The sequence below is a fragment of the Oreochromis aureus genome, linkage group 3 (genome assembly GCF_013358895.1).
Source record: "Oreochromis aureus strain Israel breed Guangdong linkage group 3, ZZ_aureus, whole genome shotgun sequence".
Classification (NCBI taxonomy): domain Eukaryota; kingdom Metazoa; phylum Chordata; class Actinopteri; order Cichliformes; family Cichlidae; genus Oreochromis; species Oreochromis aureus.
In genome coordinates, this window is record NC_052944.1 from 16,672,231 (window position 1) to 16,694,510 (window position 22,280).

At 40.0% G+C, this 22,280-nt stretch overlaps 1 protein-coding gene across 3 annotated transcripts; it reads left to right on the top strand.

The window, feature by feature from the left end:
• The first annotated feature begins 1,766 nt into the window (after positions 1-1,766).
• LOC116321860 (sensor for unfolded proteins in the ER ire1-like) lies at positions 1,767-20,315 on the top strand. Of its 3 annotated transcripts, XR_005612523.1 has the most exons (9): positions 1,767-1,836; positions 2,788-4,753; positions 4,857-5,029; positions 5,109-5,329; positions 5,658-5,784; positions 5,860-5,960; positions 8,785-8,860; positions 19,573-20,200; positions 20,246-20,315. XR_005612523.1 is itself a non-coding variant. In XM_039610101.1 (8 exons), exons 2-8 carry the CDS (start codon positions 2,806-2,808, stop codon positions 19,609-19,611), a joined length of 2,685 nt encoding a protein of 894 aa, XP_039466035.1. In that variant the 5' UTR covers positions 1,767-1,836; positions 2,788-2,805; the 3' UTR covers positions 19,612-20,232. The 3 variants fall into 3 exon arrangements, 2 of the variants coding, with proteins under 2 accessions (XP_039466035.1, XP_031597661.2); XM_039610101.1 differs by lacking the exon at positions 20,246-20,315 and having other exon boundaries at positions 19,573-20,232; XM_031741801.2 differs by lacking the exons at positions 19,573-20,200; positions 20,246-20,315 and having other exon boundaries at positions 8,785-9,798.
• Positions 20,316-22,280: the final 1,965 nt, after the last annotated feature.

Consider the following 22,280-nt stretch of genomic DNA (forward strand, 5'->3'; position numbering starts at 1 on the left):
CCTCTGTGATTTTATGTTTATTTGGGTTTAGCAAATCAATAGTGAGATCTCCACAAATGAAAAGTTTTTGTGAGCTATTTCTGTGAATGTTTCTTCCGGTCTTTAAAGGTACCTGGACCTCTGTATATACAGCTAATGATTACATTTTTACTTTTTTCTGTACATTCCAGTATATTATTAATCACTGTCATCATCTTATCCACCACATTAAATTTCAAGAATTTGTCCACCTACAAGGCCACTCCTCCTGCACCTTTGTTTCGCCAAGTTATAAATGTGAAATCATAACCCTCCAGTTCAAAGTCTGTTCCTTTGTCCATATGAATCCAAGTTTCCGATAAGGCAATGACACTGAATGGATGTGAAAACTGGTTAAGATATTCTTTGATATGATTAAAATGAGCATATAGACTTCTACAGTTAAAGTGGATAATTGCTCATTTATTCTCAGTTTTAATCCTATGATTGTACTCTTCATTTGTATAATAGCAGCATCGTCATTGGAAGATGAGAAGAAGTTGTTGTCTGGATCTATTTCATATTCCAAGTCCTGTGTATGCTGATCCATATCGTTAAATGTTTTCCGTTCTAGTTGATCATATTCTGCAACTGTCTGACTGATGCAACTGTTTATTCCAGATGTAGCTGAGTTTATCCTTTGAGTGTGCATCATGAGTGTGTGGTAGTTTGTTACGTTGTTTATAGTCCAGATCATTTTGCTCATTGATATTTTTCGAGAGCCACCATGTTTTTAATGGTCAGTACTTTAGCTTCCTCTGGTGATCTGTTTAGTTTAATGAATGTTTTGTAAAGTACTTCGAATTTTCCCCAGTTCCTTAAGGTATCACACATTTTTGGCTATTTCAGAGTTGTGATTATTATATATTGTAACATAATAATATTATGTATTATGTTTATAATTTATAAAAGAAAAAAAAACACAGACTCTTTGCCTACTACATTTCATTTTGAAATTTCAAGTCTATTCGTGTCATTTAAACAGTATCACGAGGATGTTTTGGTAATATTGTAAATCCTGATTTTATTTTGTCTTGATTTATTTTTTAAGATATTCTACTTTTCTCTGTTTTTGGTTGAATTAGTGAGTAGAAGCTGACTGCCCCAATTAGTCTTCCTAACCTAATCCCAAATTCAGATTAAGAGGAGTCTGATTCAACTGCCAAACTCAGAGACTCAGGCAAGAAGGTTGCAGTTTCTCCCTCACCGTGAGAGAATTGCAACTACTGCTGACACACTAACAGTAGTCCCTAACAGGACTGTGTAAGGTCAGACACCATGTCATGCTGATCTCCTCAGAATCTAACAGCAGGAGAAAAAGAAGAAAACGAACAAAGAGCTCTGCATGGTAACAATAACAATCCAAGCTACAGCCAACCTAATACAAGGACACAGCTGTGCATCCTCGATTACAGCTCCTTCTGCAGTCCTGATGCATTTTAGAAATAAGGACATCGTTCAACATGAAACACTGAGACTGATTTTTATTTTCTTTTACAGCCATACCTAGTGATTGTTGGGTTTTTTCATAAACCACATCTAAACCACATCTATCTAAATCTTAAAGCTGTTACCGTCATTTTCTTTGATAATATATCTGTTTTTTTATCCAAAGTTATTTTTTGTATGTTTTTATTAAACCGAGAGACCTGATAGCTCCCCCACCCCAAAAACATTCAAGAGTAGCAATCTCTCCAAAAACTTCACAGTAACTACAGACTTCATTGCACTGCTGAAACCGGAAGACCCGTAAAAGAGGAAGAACCGCTTTGAGAAGCAGGAAGATATCGCTCAGATGCCGCGTTTGAATTCCTCACGGTAAGTTATTTCTCTTACAGTTTTCTTATGTTCGCGTAAAAACAGCACACATTGTAGACCTACTGTTTTAACTCAACGTCAAAGGATTTCAAGTTTACTTAAGTCTCGGATAAGTTTGAATTCTTCAAAGTGTACGTGTTGCTCCGAAGTTTTACCGCCTTCAGTGTTCTCAGCCAGCCTGTATTTCCTGTTGCGCATCCTCCTGAGATTTAAAGTTAAGATTCCTATTCAGTCATATTGAGCCGGATGTTGTGGCAAGTGTGCATATGCCTAGTGTATAACCATACACATATTTGTCTTTACATTTGAAAAAAAAAAAAAACATTCAACAGGAAATGTGAAGGAACAATAACGTCTCTGAATCCCAACAGTAAATTTCTCTAGTCTCATTCTGTATTGACAGATCATTACTTAAACAGCAGACACCCGGCACTGACACCAAAAGTAAAGTTTCTTACAATCCTGCAACAGTTTTCTTAAAATTTGTCATGTAGCCTATGGATAACTGAAAGAGAACTTATTGACTGCACCACCCATACATACTTCAGGCACGTGTAAAGAGTGTGCCATTTAATAATTTAGATGCAGTTTGTTTTAAATGCAACTGTTTTGCACTGTAACAAGATGTTGTGCAAAGCCCTTCTCTCCAGGTACTGTATGTCATAATACAAAAATCCATAGTCACAAACGAATGGAGAGAAGAAAAGGTCCTGTTATACATGCAAAATGCTTTAAAACACAGTTAAATGCTTTCAAATTATTAGTTTTTGCATGCACAAATCCTCCATTTGTAGTCTAAATAGGATCTTAGGCTTCTGTAGACATTTATAAACAACTATTAAAAAATCAAAATAAACATCCTTTAAAATCCACTTTTAAGGATTTTAGGTTTTAGGTATTTTAGGTAAAGCTGGTTTTATATTACTTGGTTAATTACTTTCTTGTTTGCAGGTAATGTGAAGCAAAAACATGAATATCATCTCTCAGCTACATCTGGCAGTATCCTCACTAATAGAGACACATCCTATAATCCAGTGCATAAATAACAATGACCTCAGAAAGCTCAAGAAATTACTGAAGGACAATAATGTTAATGGAGATTACTTTTGTAGCAAATGGGGTGATTATATAACCCCATTGATCTCTGCTGTTGTAAATCACAACACAGATATCTGTTCTTACCTTTTGAGTCAGGGTGCAGACCCAAATATACCTTCTCAATTCCAGCGGACACCTTTGCATTATGTCTCACTGTCCAAAGCACCTCTTTATTTTGTGGATCTGTTGCTTGAGGCAAAAGCTAATCCAGATGGATGGAGTGGTCCACTGCAACAAGAGATATACACACCACTGCAAGTTGCAGCCATTGAAGACAGGGAGGAGATCATGAAAAGGCTCCTCTCTGCGGGTGCTTTGGTGACACTGCCGCCCATTGATGTGCCCATGAATGAGCCTCAGTGGCTTATTCACAGTAAAAAAATATCTCAGATGATTAATCAATTTGCATCAAATGGAGATGAAGTGTTTTCCCAAATTAGACATTTTTTGGATGTGGAAATTGCTGTTGTTGAAAAAACACCTGACGAAGTGTTTAAAATGTTCAACAGTCACATGTTGTTAGAGCATCCTCAGACTCATCTGACCATGACTGAAATCCTTTTTACTGTTACTGGGAAAGGGAAAGATAAATACTGCCCGGCTTGCATTAAATGGCTAAAGGAAACTGGAAATGTGAATACTTACATTGAAGGTGCAGCCAGTCGCTTTCCAAACATCCCTCAGACACATGTAGGGAGGGCAGTTGAAAGTTTGAGTGCAGTTTTCTGCACAATGGATCAAATATCAAATGAGCATGCAGTAGCTATAATTCCACGACTACTGAAACTGCTTTGCTTAAAAGAGAGACCGGACATCTGTGAATCAGTGCTACAAACACTGTATGTGATAACACAGAAAACAAAAGGCACAAAGGACTGGGACTTAGACTTTTTAGAGAACTTATGCAGAACAGTTGCCCCTTTTGTAAATGAGCCACAGTGCACTATGATCAGGATCTGCACGTACGGTATATTTGCAAACCTGCTGTCAGTTAAACAGACAGCTAATATTTTTACATCAGTGGGCATAACTTCAGTGCCCGAGGACATACTGACATCTGTAGAAATGGAAATGAATGAAAAACTGAAAGAGGTGCTGAGAAGTCTGAAAGAATATCTGAGTAAACCAAACTCCAAATGTGAGGGAAACACAGCCTCAACTTTAGTCAAGAAGAAGAAAAAGAAGAAGAAAAAGAAGGAAAAGACAGAAAAGCAAGAAGACCCAAATGATGAAGTTTCCACTGCAGCAACTGATCCAACAACAAAAGTTTCTGTTTTAGAATCAACTTCAAATCTAAAGCCTTTTGACTACAGCACCAATGAAAAATCAGAAAAACAAAACTGGCTTTCAATCAGCAACAGGTGGAGGAGAAAACTGGAGATGCTTGCTGGCACAGATGACAGTAAAATATCCAGAATCAGAAGCATTATTTATGTGAATGATGCAGAATTCAGAATAGCGAAGGGAAGCGATGGTACTGAAGTCTTCTTGGGGCTGAGAGAGGACGGCACAGAAGTTGCCATTAAGAGAATGTCTAAAAGCAACTACGATGTGCTGAAGAATGAAGAAGGAATCCTACGACTTCCTGAACTCGATCATCCTTCTATCGTACGATATGTTGATGCTGCAGAGGACGAGAACTTTGGATATCTTTGTCTGCAACTTTGTGAATACACCTTGGAAGAATATATCAAGAATGACCATGACCCACAGATGTTAAAGGAGCTTATCAAACAAATTCTTGAAAGTCTAAAGGTGCTTCACTGTGGAAATCCTAAAATTCTCCACCGAGATCTCAAACCCCAGAACGTTTTGATTGGTAAGACATGTTTGAAATTCAGGGAAAAACTAAACAAAACCTGTCTGGTAAATATAAATTAATGATTTAGTTTCATGAGTTTTGTATGTTGTTCCTCCTCCAGATGTGACTGGAAGGGCGAGATTAGCTGATTTTGGCATAAGCAGACGCTTACTCAAAGGCCAAACAACTCTACGTACACGCAGTGCAGGAACCAGATGCTGGATGGCCCGAGAGACTTTAGCAGAAGAAGCAGAAGAATCTGTCATATCATACAAGTCAAGCACTGACATCCAGGTAATACAGGTCCATAAAAAATTTGATTAACTGAAAGATGCCTTGGTAAAAATACCTAAACTGATGTGTTACTGTTAAGGTGGCAGGCATGCTGATCTATTATATCCTCTCTGGAGGCCACCATCCATTTGGCAAATCCTTTAAATGTGAGTCTAACATTTATGATGGGAAGTACAGTTTGGATCATGTTCAAGATGTGGTGGCAAAGGATCTCATCGAATCGATGATCAACAAAGAGCCAAAGGACAGACCCAAAGTAGAAGAATGCTTAAACCATCCCTTCTTCTGGACTTCTGAAAAGTAAGGAAGTCATGCTGTAACAGAATCTGTGATTTCTAGTTTCACTTTAATAAAGTAGGAATAGATTTGCTAATGAGAGCCTAAACTGTGGGGGGAAACTCTTCAGTTTGTTACTTGGCTTAATCCATATGTTGGGAAAATGAGGTCAAACTGTCTTGTACTCAGACAGGCATGTCAACACTGGAGGCAAATACTAAATTCTCTTCCTACACTTCTGTTCTTGTCTTCTTAAGCAATACTCTTTTGTGCTGCTCCTGTTATCATTCAAGATTTTCCTCCTAGGTTTTTTTTTCATACTTATAAATCATCATTTCAACTTTATTTCCAGGCAGTTAGAATTTTTGAAAGACACCGGTAACAAGAAGGAGGTGGTAAACTGTCGAAAGGCTGATGAAAAGCTGATTGGTTTACTAGAAGCATGTGCTAATGGATCCTTCAAACTGTGGAAAAATAAGGTGAGTTACAGATGAGAGGTCAAACTTATGTATTCCTAAAGTCCAGTTCATGACCACTATGTTTTGTTGATGCAGTTTCCCCAAGAGCTGGTTCTAAAGATGGAAGGGAAAAAACCGCCGTACCCTGAAACCACACTGGGGTTACTGCGCTTTATACGCAATCTCCATGTGCATTAGTAAGTTAAACTAAATGAAAACTGATTAATTCATGAACACACATATTTATTAGGGGTGCAACAATACTTGTATCGATATTGAACCGTTCGATACAGTGCTTTCAGTTCGGTACGCATATGTATCGAACAATACAAAAATTTTCATTTATTTTATCAACTTTTCTTCTGATGATGCTGTCTGTGTTGAGCGCTCAGTGAATCTGCGTTCGACTACTCCGCCTAGGCTGCACTGTCGAGTGCAGATCCACTGAGCGCAGCGCAAGCTAGCAAGACAGAAGCTAAGCTCGTTGCAACATGGCAACTGCCTCGACGCTACCCGAAATTGAACCTCCCCCACCCTCATTCAGATCTGGCGTTTGGAACTATCTTGGTTTTCATGTGAATCATGACCCTGATGGTAAGCACGTCATGGACAAAAGTAAAACAGTATGTCGGATGTGCCACGCAATGCTCAATTGGTGGGAACTAGTGCGTTAGCGCAGTTAGCTTGTTAACGTGTTGACGCCGTCCAGCCCCACGCACGGGGCGATCCGCGGTAACTCATTAAGGGAGATTTGCCGTGTTATGGCGTTAATGTCATTTTAATGAGATTAACGCTGACAGCACTAGTGGGAACACAATGAATATGACTGCACATTTACGCCAACATCATCCTAGTGCAAAGACAAGTGGAAGCAGACAAAAACAACAAGCACGCATGCTACAAACTTTACCCGAGTCATTTAGACAGCCGTTAGCACATGATTCTCCTTCTGGCAGGGGTGTCTAAACTTTTTTCACTGAGGGCCACATACATACAAATATAGGAGGGGCTGGGCAACTTACTAGAAATTAGGTATATAACCTTAACTGTAGCGTATTAAAGTTAGAAAAATCATTTAAAAGTGGTCAAATGTGTTATATTGTTGAATATAATTAAAGACAAAACTGCCTTCATCACAGCTTTCCATAGATGGATCTTTATTGATTTATTCAGAAAAAGCTTTTGTAGCTCATTCTCAGAACAGCAGCAGATTTCTTCTTGGACAGAAGATTTACAGCACAGAGAAAAAACAATAAAGGGGAAAATGGGACGGGTACATTTCAAGCTTGTTATTTAAGTTCTTAGACTTAGCAACACACCTATTAACGTTCGTTTGAAACGGATATCAACATTAACAGACTGAACTGGACTTAATAACAGGAGTGCATATAATTTTAGTAAATTATTCTGGTGAGTATCAGCTGCGCTGGGTATATAAATCGGGCCATCCAGCCGCGGTGCTGATCGTACGCCACTCGTGCCAAAAATCCGGACAAATGTCACTTGATCAAGGAGCAGATCTGCATCAGATGAGATCAGCTGACTTTGCGTGCGCTGTGCACAGCGGTGTGTACTCTGTGTGTTAACAAGAAAAACACATATAAGAAAGTGGTGCGCAAAAGCAGGGTAGTGACAGAATTGATGCGCATTATTGATATTTGAAGCATGTGTACCTGCACATGCATCCTTATTAACACACGGGTACTGTGGAATATATTTTACTCACCTAAAGCGCTGCGTGCTCTCGTCCCACCCCGCAAAAAAAAAATTAGCAGCTGTGCGGTGTCTGTGGCATCGGTGCTCTCATCGCATGCGATGGAGTAAAAATCAAAAGCACAGCTTTATCAGACAGCTGCAGTTTAATGTTGGCTGACGAGTCTTCAGTGCGTGGCACAACTGTATTTCTGGACATGCTGACGTTGTTGAAGTCCTGCACTTTTTCCGGGCACATTATTTCGGTGACTTTAACGAGGCAGCGTTTTATGAGGTCTCCATCTGAAAAAGGCTTGCCATGTCTTGCGATGAGTTGGGCGACCTCATAGCTGGCTATTGGAGCCTTTTCCTGGACAATTTGAGCACGAAAAAAATACTGTTGCTGACCCCGCAGGACAGCTACCCTTTGCTTTAATTTCTGCTCTCGCTCAGCACCAGTGTAGGATGCATAGGTCTGATGTTTGGTTTCATAATGAGGTCGTACATTATACTCTTTCATAACTGCCACAGTTTCAGTGCAGATCAAACAGACACACTTCCCCTTTAATTCTTTGAAGAAATATTCACTCTCCCACCGTGTCTGAAATTTTCTGCATTCACTTTCGACCTTTCGCTTCTTTGGTTCTTCTGCCATGTTTGGTAACTTGGGGGTAAATTTCTTCTGTGATTGTCCTTTTTGGTGGAGCAACTGCCTTGATCAACAGTAGCTCCCCCTGGTGTTAAAACTAAGAAGTGCAATACACTCAAGCAAAAGTTGAAGTGCGGGCCATATTCTATTCTATTTATAAAATTACTTGAGGGCCAATGGCCGGACTTTGGACACCCCTGCCTTATGGGGACCTGATATGTTTAATATGCTGCTGAGAATATAGCCCAGAAGAAGCGTATAGTATAGCTTTTATTTTGGAAAGAGCCATTTCTCTGTAATAAACTCTCTTTTCCAAAGATGAGTGATTCCTCGATCAGATAGATTTATTTATTTTTATTATTTTGTTGTTTCAGCAACATTAAATTTAAAAACTGTAATTTTGAGTTAAAATATATATTTATAATTTTAATAAATGACAAATTAAAAAGGCATGAACATTTTTTTTGTATCGAAAAAATATCGAACCGTGACACCAAAGTATCGAACTGAACCGAACCGTGAATTTTGTGTATCGTTGCACCCCTAATATTTATATGTGTATATATATATTAATTTCTTGTAACTATATGCACAAATCACAAATATTTCTGATATTATTTCAAATTTGGAAGCTTACGTCCTTTGTTAATACTCATTAATAAAACTTTCTTTGTTCACAGTGAAGAGGACGCTGCTCAAATTGACGTATTGGAGTTATTTCCTGATCTCCTTGGGTGTGTTTACAAGTTTACCAAGGTACACGGCTGGAATTTAGAAGGAAAGAAGGAAATGTTGCAAAAAGAACAAACAAAGGACATTAGTGCTGCCTTTGCAATGATGTCTACAAGTACGGATGACCCTCTGAGTTTCCCAGTTCAGGAGTCTCAATAGTGACTTTAAACAAAGTTGAATTCAATAAGGACGAAGGATGTCATTAAGGAATGTAGCAATGGCATTGTTAGGCTTATTTTAGGGGTGCTGAAGCCTCCCTAAAATATTCTTAAGCCCCCCTAAATAATTTGGTGTTTTTTTTAAAGTTTTTTTTTTTACTTATTCTATATATTTTTTGTTTTTAACAGAAATTGCAGACAAATTCAATATAAAGACGCAGGAATAAGAGTTTAAATAAATAGAAAACCTGTTACTTAAATATGATCATAATACTGTTGGTCCCTTTCACTTTACACTGTTAAGGTAGCATCAGTGCTTCGTTATCCAATCCATTCCACTTGTTCACACGCCCACATTACTGAAAATCAAGTCCACGTTTTCACTGCTACTTTACACTCTGCTGCATCTACACCTGCGGACACACTAACATACATGCTGCACACAGCAAGACAACATGGATATACGCAAGTTTTTCAAGAAAGTAAGTCTACATCACTGCTGGTAGTAACAATTAGTTAGCCCCAGCTAACAGCAGAGAGTCCCATGTAATTAATGAACCAGGTGCTCCCCATTTTGATAAATAAAAACCTGGCTAGCACACTAAGTTAAATTGTTAGCATAGTGCTAATTTCTGTCACTTGTTTTAGCTCTGAAAAATTGAGCTGAGCTCATTCAGGTATTGTTCTCATCAGTGTTGGTCAAGTTACTTGAAAAAAGTAATCAGCAACTAATTACTGATTACTTCACGAAAAAGTAATCCCGTTACTTTACTGATTACTTATTTTCAAAAGTAATTAGTTACTTAGTTACTTTTTTAAAACATTATTTACAACCTGAATAGGGTAATAGAGCAATAGATCTTTCAGCCCAGTTCTACTTTTTCTGCATAATCCATCATATCAAATGTAATCAAATGGAAAAAGTCTCTTTTTAAATTTGGTTTATTAGTTTTAATCTTTTAACTTTATGCATCAAGCAAAAATTAAATCATATGCAACATTCTCTGACTGGAAGAAATTTGTTTAACATTTAAACCTATTTTCTGCACATTCCAGCACATAAAATAAAATAGTTTTTTGTGTGTTTACACTCACTCTTTCAAATAGATGCTAGTAAAACACAGCAGAAAATAAATAAAATCAAAGACTCAGCGGTCCTGTTGCTCTATTTTCACCTGTTTAGCAGGAGTGGGGCAGGCGGAGGTTTGCCCTGGTGCAGGCGTGTCGCAGCCGTCATGTCAGTGGAAGGATCCGGCAGTTTCTCTGTGAATTTCACATTAACGTGGTACTCGGTGCTTGCTCGGAAGTTTAGGTTTTTTGCTGTAAAAAGACGTTTTCTTCCCACGCAGTGAACAGCGGACACTAATGTTTTTGTCACTTTTTACGGAATCAAACTCAAAGTAAGGTCAGTACTTCCGCGCTTTGAACGCTGCATGGTCATACTCTCTCCCGCACTCGATATATTATCCATTGTTGATCTGCACACAGCTGATCTGCACACTTACGTCATTGTCACGAGACGCTCTCACAAAAAAATCACAGTAGTAGTAACGCAGTAACGCAGCGTGCTTATGGGAAAGTAACAGTAATCTAATTACCTTTTTTGCAATAGTAATCCCTTACTTTACTCGTTACTTGAAAAAGTAATCGGATTACAGTAACGCGTTACTGCCCATCTCTGGTTATCATCAGTGGAAATAATAATAATCACTCCTTCATCCCCATTAAGCTGTAGGAGTCAGGGCAGAGGAGCACAGAGAGTGAGAGGGAGAGACCTCTACTGGAGAGGTGAGTCAGAAAGAGACTTTAGACCTGGCAGAAGCTTTTGTCTTCAAACAAGTTGTGTGACACACTTAAGGGCAAACACTCAGATGCATTTGCCACGGAGCTGTATGAGAAAACTGTGCAACACCCACAGTATCCCTGAACTATGTGCCAAGACAAGGCACAAACAGAGGAAAATGGAGGATTTTGTGCTCGAGGCAACTGTGGATTCACGCACTGAAAATCTATTTGTGGCCTAAGATGTTTGATCTGTCCAAAACAGTTGAAAAGCAGTTTCTCAGTCTTTGTTTTCTGTTTGTTAAATTTTGTGCTCATGCGCTACGTTCGTTCATATCGTGTGCATCTCTTGGGGGCTAAGCCCCCCTGTCCTTAAAACCTAGTGACGCCCCTGGAATGTAGAGTATAACAGCCATTCCAGAAAAATGGATCGAAACCAGAAAATGGATATAAGCAACTACTGTTAGTAGAAGTACAGATGTTAATGAAAGCTTTGAAGGATGCTTTATTTTGTTCAAGCATGTGTATATATAAGCACACCATGGAAAACCATACTAGCAAAATCAAAATGTGTTCTGCACAATAAGCCAAAGTTTTGCACCTGTTGTTCATTGTGACCACTTTCCAAAACCTGATAGAAGGAGAGATGTTATTTTAGGGCCCTACTAGTACTAGACTTGAGTAATGTTATTTGTATGGTTTTATATTTAGTAGTTAATCTAAAATGTGCTAATATGGTGGTTGTATTTGCAAATGTTAGTAAAAAAAATTTGAACCTAAAAAATGGGAACACTGGCAGTACTTAAGGATAAATTCTTTCACTTGAGTTTTTTTAATTACATATAGACAGACATTTTTTTCAGTGTTATACCAAATAGGAAAATGATAAACCTACTTTTTCCTTTTTTGATTTATTTTAATTTTGTTGTGTGAATAAAATACATAGCTTAAGTATGCATTTTGATTTTTGAAAATGTATACAGTGGCTTGCAAAAGTATTCGGCCCCCTTGAACTTTTCCACATTTTGTCACTGTACAGCCACAAACATGAATCAATTTTATTGGAATTCCACGTGAAAGACCAATACAAAGTGGTGTACACGTGAGAAGTGGAACGAAAATCATACATGATTCCAAACATTTTTTACAAATAAATAACTGAAAAGAGGGGTGTGCGTAATTATTCAGCCCCCTGAGTCAATACTTTGTGGAACTCCAATAAAATTGATTCATGTTTGTGGCTGTAATGTGACAAAATGTGGAAAAGTTCAAGGGGGCCGAATACTTTTGCAAGCCACTGTACATAACATGCCAACTGTATACTAGTAATATGTACTATTCCAACTTTCCTAAACATGTATTTTGAATTAAAGTGAATGTCATTACAAATTTACCAAATATATTAGAGTTTATATGTTTGATTAAAGATTTTCTTCTCATTTTCATATTGTAAAAACCTGCAAATTTAATGTTTAGTGGCTAAATAAATTTCTTTTATAAAAAAAAAAAAGGTGAAAGATGTGCTTAAACTGTAATGGTGGCTATATAGTGTGAATGCATTACATTTACATTAGAATCAAAAGACAGAATTGGAGAAAAAACAGTGTATACTGTGTTATTAACACTGAATGTGCAGTGGCCCTTGTTTGTTTTTTCAGGCATATCCTCCAATATTTTACAGTGAAAACGCCTGACTTGAGAGTTCACAACAAGATTTCCATAACAGCTTGGCTCTCAACAAGCACCAGGCATTATGAGATAGCATGACAGCTGATATCTCGAGTTTGAACTGCCTAGGGTACTTGGAGTAGCAACAGCTTCTGGAAACGATATTAATAACACTCAATTTCTTACAAATTATGCACATCACATGTCCTCCCCTGGAAATGACCACTACAGACCTTTATATTGCCTACGTCATCACTGTTTACAAACTGGACAGAGTCTATAGAGATAAAGTAAATACTGCATTTTTTTTTGCGTTAATCATTTGCGATAATGATATAACTGACGATATAATTGACACTAGACAAAATACTTTACAACTCCACAACTTTATTAGTGCAAAAGGAAACCCATCAATGTATTTTCACTTAAACAAGCAGCTGTTTTTTATGTGCATTAAAGTTATATAAAAATGTAACACTGCAAATTCCTTGCGAACAGTTTAACCAAAAGGCATTTCCAGTAGAAATTGGCCGACATATCCTCAGCATAACCATGTATAATATCCACAAAACTTAAAAAGAGGTTATACACACACAATACGGTAATATTATGTTGAAGCACAGTACGTATCACTCCGCGAGGCTCCTGCCTACGATAGCCGTAATGCTCCGACAATCCATCAAGCGGTGCGGGTTCGTAGCTTAGCAAAGTCGTACTAAGCTACGAACCCACATTTGACAGATTTTCGAGCGCCGTGTACCACATAAAATCGTTTCGAGGTCAGTAAACACAACCAGAATTCATACATAAGGCACACGGGATTATAAGGGACATTGCTGATTTTCAGAAAAATCAAAGGATTGATTTTAAGTGTGCCGTATTTTCCAAACAACACGGTAATAACGACGGCCCGCTAACATGCGCTACCAAAAATAGTGCTTTGTTGTGTATCTGTACGAAAGCTAAACCAGTTCCACACCACTGAAGTTGCAGCATTTTTACAAACCAATTCTGGTTCATCCGTTTCATTTAACGATCCACTTTCGCTCTTCTCATTCTGCGTCGCCGCCATGTGCGTATGTAAACATAGGCACTGCGCATGCGCGTTTTACCCACATTCTATCGCGATATTTCATTTTCCTATCGTTGCCCAAAATTACACTGGTATTACCGTGAATGGTATGATATAGCCCAGCCCTAATGGGTAGGGTAGACCCACATGTGGGCTCGCATTTTACATGTTAACAGTATTACTGAGTAATCTATGTGTATATATATGAATGTAGGCATGTGTCAAGGTTCGAGTGTGCAGCAGGCAGGATGAAGATCCAAACGCAGGACATGAACTCAAAGAGGCTGCTTTATTGCTGTTGCAGAAACTCAATAAAAATAAATTTGCAAAAGACAAACATAAACTAGAAACTGGAAACTAGTAACTAAACCCTGGGAAACCTGGAAACGAGAGGCTATAGACGAAAAAAAACAGGGAGCACACAGGAAACCCCCCCCCCCCCCACCCTTTTTACTGTAACTGAAAGACAAGACAAGCATTTAACTTCAGAAAACTACTACAGCACACTGTGCTGCATGATAGGAGCTGCTCTCAGGTGTTAAGTGATGACGTATGAACCCTGCTTTCAGGTCCAAGCTACGCTGCATTTATTAAGGCTGTTGTATTTTTAACATGTTTTAATGCTTTGTATTTTGTTCTATTTAATCTGAACAAGCCCCTAAAAAAGTCAGTGATTACTGTCGGCCTCTCTCAGTTTTTATTACCACTGTTCATTTTAAAGCTCAGTTTTTGAAACCTTACGATGTAACTACAGCCCAGCCCATGCAGCAGTATATTAATGACTAACCTCGTATTGTGGATGGATTATATCAGCTGTTCTCCTGACTGAAGTTTGGCCTTTTAATAAGGCTGAAAATGAAAAATAAAGGTGCAAATAAATGGCAAGGTTCCCAGCCAAAGAGGTATTCTGCAATCAGTGTAAAAATCACTATGCAAGAGTGTGCCCCAGGTCTGGGGCAGTGGGAGAAATATGGGTAGCAGGTAGAGTTGGATGTCTCGAGACCGGTCTCGAGACCACTTTTACGTGGTCTTGGTCTTGTCTTGGTCTCGACGGACTTTGGTCTTGGTCTTGTCTTGGTCTCGGATCCCTTGGTCTTGTCTTGGCCTTGCTGTCTCAGATCGACATAGTGGTCGGGAGATTTGGAGTAAACAGTATCCATGACACAACGTAACGTTGGATAATGTGTCATGCGCAAAAGCATCAGCTCTAAGAGCCGTGCTTAGAGAGTGCTTTGTAGTGAATCAGAAGAGTCAACTCCCATTGAGCGAGAGCCGGCTCCTCACTTAATTTCCTTTCGATGCTCAGCTCTCACACAGTGGCTCAGCTATGCTCCAATCCCTCCATATTGTGGCCAGTCACATGCGAAGATATAGGATAATATTATTATGTGAAAAACAGAGAGGGTGAGAGACGGGACAGTCAAGTGGAGCATGCGTCTGTCCTCTCAGTAAGTGAGGGAGACAGTAGACAGCGGTGAGGAGGGCTGTGCGAGTGCATCGCAAAAACACATAAATATGCCTGACAGCCGTAAACGAAGCAGCATCTGGCTGCAGTTTAAAGACTTTTTTGTCTCGGTCTCGGTCTTGGTCTCGTCTCTACTTTGTCTTGGTCTTGGTCTTATCTTGGTCTCGATACCCTCTGGTCTTGGTATTGTCTGGGTCTTGGTTTAGGCAGTATTGACTACAAGTGTAGCAGCAGGTGGTGACAGTGAAGAGAGAAAAGTAGCATTTTTGGGAACAGTAGCATCAGGTAGAACTGAGGATGAGTGGGGGACTAAACTAAAAGTTAACAATATAGACTGTTAGCTTAAAATTGACACAGGAGCGGATGTCACGGTCTTGCCTGAAAACGAGTACAACACCATAGCACAAAAACCACAGCTGCAACCCACAGATCTGAAACTGTATGGTGCAGGAATGTCTTCACTAGCAGTTAGAGGGAAATTTACAGCTAACCTGAGCACTCCGAGCAAAACTACAGTACAACCTGTGTATGTAGTAACAGACCTGACACTTGGGTTACTTAGCCGCCCAGCAAGTGTAGCACTTGGGTTAGTGGCCAGAGTAGAAGCAGTGTCGCTCACTTCAGTAGAGGCAGTAAAGCAGCAGTTTCCAAAGCTATTCAGCAGTTTAGGCCGAATGGAGGGAGAATACAAAATTGAGCTTAAAGCAAACGCTGTCAACCCCAAGACGGGTTCTGCTTCCCCTGTTACCCAAAGTCAAAAAGGAGCTAGCTCGTATTGAAGAGTTAGGGGTAATCTCCAGAGTAGAGCAGCCTACGGACTTGTACGCAGGAATGGTTCCAGTACGTAAACCAAAACAGAGAAGAAGTGTGTGTGTGAGTTGACTTGACCAAACTGAACAAGAGAAAGAGACATGTTGCCATCAGTAGAGCACACCCTAGGACAGCTAGAGGGCGCAAAGTTGTTCTCAAAACTTGATGCTAACTCAGGATTTTGGCAAATACCTTTGTCCAAGCAGTCAGCTCTTTTCACAACCTTCATCAGGGCATTTGGAAGGTATTGTTTCAATAGACTCTGTTTTGGCATATCCTCAGCTCCTGAGCATTTTCAAAAACGAATGTCTCAGCTTTTGGAGGGGTTGGATGGAGTTGTCTGTCAAATGGATGACATTTTGGTTTACGCTGACACACAGGCCCAGCAAGACAAGAGACTAGTCGCAGTCCTGGAGCGGCTCACAAAAGCAGGTGTGACATTGAAAAGTGAGAAATGTGAGTTTGCAAAAACCTCAATCAAGTTCCTCGGACAGATCATTGACAGCACAGAAGTCAAAGCAGACCCAGAAAAAGTGAAAGCGGTCAGCAACATGGAGGCACCAACCGATGTAAGTGGAGTGAGACGATTCCTGGGAATGGTTAATCATCTAGGCAAGTACCTTCCCCACCTAGCAGGGAAAACACAGCCCCTGAGAGAACTACTCAGTACCAAAAACATGGTGTTGGAGTGAGGCTCTACAAACAGCGTTTGACAGCATTGAGTCAGAACTGAGTAAACCACCAAACACTGAGTTTCATGTTGAGACAGATCACAAGCCTGTTAGGCTCCACGAACTTAGATGAACTGCCGCCACAAGTGCAAAGACTGAGAATGAGATTAATGAGGTACTCTTTCACTATCTCACATATCCCAGGCAAACACATAGCAACTGCAGACGTGCTGTCCAGAGCGCCAGAAAGGACGGTTTGTGATGAGACATTAAGAGATGACATAAACTTGTATGCACACCAGATTTCAGGCCTTCCTGCAACAGAAGAGAGACTACAACAAAAATGCAAAAATGGCTGGCCGGACAAACACAACATTACAACAGTAAAGAGCCTTCTACAGAAAGGAGACCCATATCTCACTCTCATGGCATATCGCACCACACCACTTGCCAATGGACATAGGCCTGCAGAGCCTCTGATGGGGAGGAAACTTCGTACCACAGTCCCCATACTTCCATCCTGCCTCAACCCAAGCTGGATAAACATCAATACACTGAGAGAGAGAGAGAGAAAAGAAGGCGAGAGAGAAACAGTGGAAATGGTTCAACAACAGACACAGAGCACAAGACCTTGCTGGACTACACCTGGGAGATCAAGTTTGGATCACAGACATGAAAGAAAATGGGACTATATCAGGCTGAGCAGATACACCAAGGTCTTACCTTGTTGAGACCCCCAAGGGGGTGCTATGTCGAAACAGGAGCCATCTCATCACACTTCAAGGGACCAAGACTGAACCGACTGAACACCAAAACCCTGTCCTGCCAGAGAACATCAACCCTGCTCCAAACCAGGCTCAGCAGTCTCCTCTACCACCACGTAACCAAACTACTGAGAAAAGACAGAAACCCACCAAGTTACCTTAAGGCAGTGGTTCCCAAACTTTTTTTGCTGGGCCCCCCTTGTTTAACAAGAAAAATGTTCGTGCCCCCCGACCCCCGCGCGTGCACACGCACACGCACAAACACATCCTTCAACCACACACACCCATATTTTGCTCCATTGTGGTTTATTTCACACCTCAAACATTTATTAAACAATTAAGCAAATACAAATAATCTGCAATAAATTACAGGTAGTAAAATAAAAAACCAACTCTTTTACGCTCCGTCCGCACCTACACGGGTATTTTTGAACACGCAGCTGTTTCGGGCACATGTAAACAGCGTATCGAATCACCGAGAACGGAGATTTTTTAAAACTCTTTTTTTGTCATGCAATGTCAAAGGTATGTGCCTTTTTCACGTCACACTGTGCGCCACGTTATTGTTAACATGAGATGAATTGCAGAATGGCAGATAGAGACAAAATACTGTTAATCTGACTCTGCAGGTTTTACACGCTTACATATACAGGCCATTACTGTCCCTGCATTTAGAAAGGCAGAGGCGTCACGGTGTAATTATTTTACATGTAGTTGTTTTTTTTCCTGTGTAATAATGTTCAACATTGCTATCAATACATTTTTCAAAAAAACCCTCTACAAAATGGGTTCAAAAACATAAACAACTGTGGGATACTGTTTGTCCGTGATTTGAACAGCCCAGCACTGCTCCCGACGCAGGGAAAACTAATTCTGCAGGGAGACCTACCTCGGCACTTGTGCAGGTGAAACCAAAGGGAAGATATGCTTCACCATATTTTCTAGTCTTTGGCTTAGAATGAAGTTGGTTTGGAAACATATTCAGCAATGCTTCATCTCCTGCTTTATGCTTTGTGTGGGCGCCCGTGCTAGCATTGTCCAAGCGTTGTTTTTGTTTTTGTTTTTTTTCCCTTTTCATGCCACGCCCCCCCTGCAATAGCTCTGCGCCCCCCCTAGGGGGCGGGCCCCACACTTTGGGAACCACTGCCTTAAGGGTACTCTCGAGCAAGGGCAGAATAATCCCCGCAAACAGTTGTCTCCCCCACCTTCATAGTTAGAATAAGTTCACACAGTTAAATAAAATAATAGTTATAAATAAAGGCAATGAATGCTTTGTTACAGATTTGATTTAGACGTAACAGCCTTGAAATATCCAGCAATTAGTTAAGCTGCAATGGTTTTGGTATTGACATAAAAGTGAATTCATAGTTATCACATTATTGTTTATAATATACTCAGAAGGGGGGATGTTATGGTAGTGACTAATTCAATGGTTCATGCAGCACCCTCTGGTGGTGGCGCCTTGTGTGTGTTGTTGCAGCTTGGCAATAAACGGACCAAAACATCCACGCTGGCAGGAGTTTTTAAAAATCTCAGTTTTCGGAGATTCAAAACAGTTTACGTATGAACGAAACGCCCAAACGTATAGAAAAAGCTGCATTTTCCAAAATACCTGTGTAGGTGTGGATGTGGAGTAAAAGAGGTGGTAGTTTATTTTATTGCTAGCTGTAATTTATTGCAGTTTACCTTTATTTGTTTAATTGTTTACAAAAGGTTTGAGGTGTGAAATAAACTGCAATGGAGTTTGAAAAGAATAAATAGGTCTGTGTGTGGTTGGAGGATATGTTTGTGCTGGGGGGGGAGGGGGGCATGAAGATTTTCTTGTAAAACAAAGGGGAGCCTAGCAAAAAAGTTTGGGAACCACTGTAGCTGAGCTATCGCTCTGCAAACAAACTAGAGTTCTTTAAAGTATGGTTCAGGGAGCCGTTACTTAGTAGTGAACCATATGTGTATTAAAGGAAAAGCCAGTAGGATAACTCAATTGTAGTTCAGAAAAAGAACAGCTGAAAGGGAAGTAAAGCTGCAAAATCCTGCTTAGCCATGTAGAAGAGCATCTGCCTTGGCTGGGGAGCTCTCGTTCTTGAACCTCAGGCCGGTCCCCAAAGGCCTCAAACCACCACAGTTCAGTTGGTGTCGGCCTAACAGTTTCTTTCATGTCATGTCCTCCTATTGTGTGAAGTTGCACTGGGTTGGGAGTGGTTGTGTGTGTCACATTTGCGGTGAGCCAATGGCTGTAATGAGGTTGGACGAATTGGAGGCAGGTGTAACTGACTGCACTGATACGCTAGTAGTCTACTTATAGCCCACACTACAAACACTGCTGTGTTATTTTGTCTCTCTGTGCAGGCCAGGGCCTATAATATGCCACAGGATGAAGACAGCTGAGTTGCAGAGGTCAGTGATCACTGGCTATCTACTTACGGGGTGGTGGGTCTCAGAGGACAACTGCTACCCCTGTTGAAGTGAACAACGTGTGGAGTGCAACTGGCTTTGTGGCATAGCTGGCTCTGGCCTTGGACTGTGTGTTTTTACTTTGTATGCAAATGGGACACTGGACTGCTTTATCTTTTATTTTTTGATCATTGTGTTAATACATTACCTTTTAAAATTTTACTGTCGACTGTCATGTTTTTGCCCACGGTCAGACCTACAATCTTTTTGTGAGTGTGTTACAGACCTGTTAGCCATGTACACAAATTGGTGAGCATCAAAGGTGGGAAGGATGAAAATTGCTATCAATATTATTGTTTATTCATCTATGATGTTATCGTGTGTGTGTGTGTGTGTGTGTGTGTGTGTTCTTGTCTAGCTATCTTTGTGAGGACCGAAATCTGCATTCTACTATACTTGTGAGAACCAGCAGTCACTTGTGAAGACACACAACCCGGTCCTCACATTTTTGAAGGCATTTAAAGCCATTTTTGAGGCTCAAAACGTGGTTTTAGTGTCAGGGTTACAATTAGGTTATGGTTAGGTTTAGGGTAAGGGTTAGGGTTAGGCATTCATTTTTAATGGTTAGGGTTAGGGTAAGGGGCTAGGGAAACCATTATGTCAATGAGGGTCCTCACTAAGATAGCTGAACGGGGTTGTGTGTGTGTGTGTGTGTGTGTGAGAGAGAGAGAGAGAGAGAGAGAGAGAGAGAGAAAGACAGAGAGGGAACAGGAGTGAAAAGTAGAATATGAGAAGCTGTGTTTGCTCCAGCAAACTTCAGATGACCATGAAAGATAAGCAACAGAATGTATTCCTGTGAATGGGCGGAGCTAAAGAGAGTGTGACAGAGTGACAAACTGGAAAAAAAGCATAGCAGCCTGAGATCTTGATGGATGTAGGTCTAATTTAAAGAGCAGACACCTATTTTCAGCACTGTAAGTATGCTACAATTCCTTACAATTTTCCACGAGTTCTCTCAAAAATTATAAATAATAAATCGTTTTTGTGCATGCTTTACAAAAGCACCCATGTAACAGTGGGTGTTCTGTCGAGGTTTTGTCCACTTAAGATATTTTTGCCCTTATTTCCTGTATGGCAGGATGGGATTGTGCGCTTTTTGCCAAGTAAGAGATCTATACATAACTTCATGTCAGCCATAATAAGAGCTAATGTAATTTCTTTACATAATGAAGGGAACAGTGCTTCCCTTAGCACCAGACACAGTCTTGAAGTTCTTTAATTTGTCCATTCTCATTGCTCAGCTTAAACAACTGCAAACGGAAAGGAGTATTTCCGACGTTTCATTATTAAACTTGTTCACATTCTCACTGCTCATTATCTGTAAATCACCACTAGGGACAACTATTTCTTGTTATAAGCAGACTATGTGGATTCACAGGACCTCCAGAGCCACAGCCTCAACATATTTGCTGATAATTAAGATGGACTGTCTTTATTTGCGAAGAACTTGTATGGTAAAAATGCAGGATATAAACAAGACCAAGCATTGTTTAACAGTGTAGGTTCATTTGTAGTCAGCTTCACTTTACCCAAATTGCCTCCACAGTAACCAGATCTCAATCCAATAGAAAACCTTTGGGATGTGTTGGAACTGCAGATTGGTATCACAGATAAATCAGCTGATAAATCTGCAATATGTTGACACTGCAGATGATGAGAACTTCAGATATCTTTGTCTACACTTTTGCTAAATTTCATTTATTTGAAGTGTAACAGGGCCCATTTTTCCTCAAGGCGCATTTGCAAACCAATATTTCCAAGTTGTTATTTTTCCATGTATAAATCTTTCAGTGCGATATCCTGAAATGAATGTGTCTCTTCTCAGTAGCTCTACAAGCTACTATATAAACTGAAATGACCGTATCCTTTAAACTTCTCATTTTGGTGCGGGTGGGGTTCTGACAGTTAAAATGGAAGCAAATTTTGTCTACCAATCTGAAGCAAAAACATGAATATTTTCGCTCAGCTACAACTGGCAGCAGTCCCCCCACCAACAGCAACACATCCTATAGTCCAGTGCATCACTAAGAATGACCTCAAAAACCTCAAGAAATTACTGAAGAACAACAATATTAATGGAGTTTACCCCTGTAGAGAGTGTAGGGATTACATAACCCCATTGATTGATGCTGTTATTAATAACAACAGAGATATAAGTTCTTACCTTTTGCGTCAGGGTGCAGACCCAAATATACCTTATCAACTCCGCTGGACACCTTTGCATTATGTCTCACTGTCCAAAGCATCACTTTATTTTGTGGATCTGTTGCTTGAGGCAAAAGCTAATCCAGACCGATGGAGTCTTACACACATACTCACACCACTGTAAACTGAAGCCATTAAAGACAGGGAGGATATCATGAAAAGGCTCATCTCTGCTGGTGCTTTGGTGACACTGCCGCCCATGAATAATCCTCAATGGCTTATTGACAGTAAAAAAATATCTCAGATGATTGATCACCTTGCATCAAATGGAGATGAAGTGTGTTCCCAAATTAGACATTTTTTGGATATGGAAATTGCTGTTTTTGAAAAAACACCTGACGAAGTGTTTAAAATGTTCAACAGTCACATGTTGTCAGAGGATCCTCGGCTCCATCTGA